Source organism: Clinocottus analis, unplaced genomic scaffold, assembly GCF_023055335.1.
Source record: "Clinocottus analis isolate CAN_PGR_092001 unplaced genomic scaffold, fCliAna1.0.p SCAF_26, whole genome shotgun sequence".
Taxonomy (NCBI): domain Eukaryota; kingdom Metazoa; phylum Chordata; class Actinopteri; order Perciformes; family Cottidae; genus Clinocottus; species Clinocottus analis.
The window spans coordinates 222,501-225,000 of NW_027175998.1; the positions used below are offsets into that span (position 1 = coordinate 222,501).

General features: G+C 42.0%; 1 protein-coding gene across 3 annotated transcripts in view; it reads left to right on the forward strand.

Annotated features, from left to right (window-relative positions):
• Nucleotides 1-2,500, forward strand: part of LOC137794961 (myotubularin-related protein 7-like) — a 17,939-nt gene that overhangs the window by 3,575 nt on the left and 11,864 nt on the right. For all 3 annotated transcript variants that reach the window (XM_068592131.1, XM_068592129.1, XM_068592132.1), the window contains exons 3-4: nucleotides 1-130; nucleotides 297-454. The exon at nucleotides 1-130 is cut by the window's left edge and continues 33 nt beyond it. In XM_068592131.1, coding sequence (XP_068448232.1) covers nucleotides 1-130; nucleotides 297-454 — 288 coding nt within the window. The remainder of the gene's footprint in view (nucleotides 131-296; nucleotides 455-2,500) is intronic.

The window sequence follows — 2,500 nt, forward strand, 5'->3', positions numbered from 1 at the left end:
CCACCCACCATCTCTGCAGGAAGTCAGCTTATCCTGCGTTGTAAGGACTTCCTGGTCTTCCAGATCCTCATTCCGCAGGAGAGAGACTGTTTGGACATCCACACCTCATTGATCAGACTGTCACGGCCAGGTGTGTGCATGTATTTCTGTATGTAAGACACATGTTACATTTGTGTTCGAGTGATTTCATGCACAAAAAGACATGTCTGGCAGGGTGTCATGACGGGTGTGTTAGTGTAATGCTTTTACACTATGTTAGATACTGATTTAACATGATTTTTGGCTCCTCCCCTCAGAGAAGTACAGTGAGCTGTACTGCCTGTCCTTTAATCCCAATGTGAACAAAGTAGAAAGAGAAGAGTCCTGGAACTTCATAGACATCATGGCCGACTTTAAGAGGATGGGAGTTCCCAATAACTTATGGGTCGCTACAGCGGTCAACAACGAATACAGGGTCAGTCTATTTGTTACTTGTGTGTTTAGTTTACTTTGCTCGAAAATATAAATTTGTTCACACCAAACGGGGGCGTGGTTTACCTGCGTGGTTTACCTGCGTGGTTTACCTGCGTGGTTTACCTGCGTGGTTTACCTGCGCGGTTTACCTGCGCGGTTTACCTGCGCGGTTTACCTGCGCGGTTCATCTCCGTGTAAAGAGTGATCATTTCCACTATCGACTATGGAAGAAATAACCACATACGTCAGAATATCAGACTCCATCGTGTCTCGGTTCATAATATTATCCGTAGTCCCACAACACCGTCTGAATGATGGCCGCTATCAGCGTCACACGTTTTTTTTTTGCCAGAGTTGGGAAATTTCAACTCATGCGAATTTGTGCCGCCTCAAACGCTCTGTTCACCCCATGTCAAATTCGTGTTGCCTCAAACACATCATTCACGCTTTTACGCAACCTATCGCATCGATATTTGCATTGACTTTGCATCGAATCTGGTCGCGCGTCAAATTTGCGCCACGTTTGGTGTGAACACAGCATTAGAGATGAAAGTTATTTGGATGGAGGATGGAGTTGAAGTGAATTTGTATCTACGGTTGTTTTGTTATTTGGAGTTGCCTTGTATGTAGTTTATTCACAGGGCCATAGATAAAAGAGTGCCTTGCTTAGAGCCTTCCTTTCAGACTGACTGCTTATCTGCAGCTATCTACGCTCTCTAACATAAGGGGCAATAACCCTTTCAGAGTGAGACCATAGAGTAACTTATTAACTCACGTTTTTAGCTGGACCGTCGCATAGCGGGGCCAGCCCTGTAAACGCCAGTCAGTCATTTTTGTCAGTCTTATATTCCTCACATTATCAAGGTTTTCCAGCAAGTTGCAGACATTTGACTCAATCATAGCTTAACAATGCCCTTTGTTATGCTACAAGCTAGAAATATTACTGGCTTGTCTAATATTACACAACAGAAAATTGCACAAGAATTTAATAACCAGGAATTCACATTATAGACACACTGACCACCCGTGTACCAAGTTAAGCACAGTTAAGCACACTGATCATACACTGATCATACACTGTCCAGGTTTCCACCTAGTCTTGTTCAGCCCAATCTGGCTCCGGACTGCACATTAGCAATACTGGTTTAAATATTACTTTTAAAAAAAATATTTGGATTGTTCAAACACTTTTCTTCCTTTAAATTAGTTTAAGTTAGATAGATAAGTGCGCATGGTCAATTCCACATGTTTCGTGATTATGTGCTATTGTTGCAGTGTCCCATTACTGCACATTATGACACAAGTTTAGCACAAGGACTGTACCTACTGGTCCTCGCTCGAAATAGTCTAACATGTAACCTCCTGTACAAAGTTACACAAACAAGATGCAACACGTTAATTAGTGAGTTGCCGAGGTGCTGGTAGACATATTGTGTTGCCTTTAACTAAGCTCGCTGTTTCCTATTGCAGTTGGTGGTAGCTACTTTTAGGTTGCGTAAAAGCGTGTAGACTTGAGAGTGGTATTGATATTCTCATATAATTTCAGCAAGAAAGCCAATAAGTGTATTTTCCAAAATCCTTCCTTTTAAAGGTATGTCATTGAAACCACACATTATGTGTCCCATTTTGACTAATAGTGTATTCACACCAAAAGCGTTGCGAAATATTCGGGTGAGTAGAGTACATGTAAAGTCAATACACAGATGCGAATGGTTGCGAAAAAGCTAATTTTTCGCCGGGCGTTGCAAATGACGCGAAAAAGCTTTGCGAATATTTGCTTTTTCGCTCTTTCGTTTTTGTTTTTTTTTCGCCAAAGTCAAAATATTGGTTACTTCAATGGTGAATGACAGCGCTGGAAGTGGCCGTCATCCAGACGCAGTTCCTGTAGGAGTTGGAGCTGTGTGCGGCTACGGATAATATTGTGAACCGAGACACGGGGGAATTTGATGTTACAACATTTGTGGTATTTCCACAACAAGTATAACGCAGAAATAGTTGTTAATGTTCCATGGTCGATAGCAGAAATAAACTGTTTTACAGGAACGTG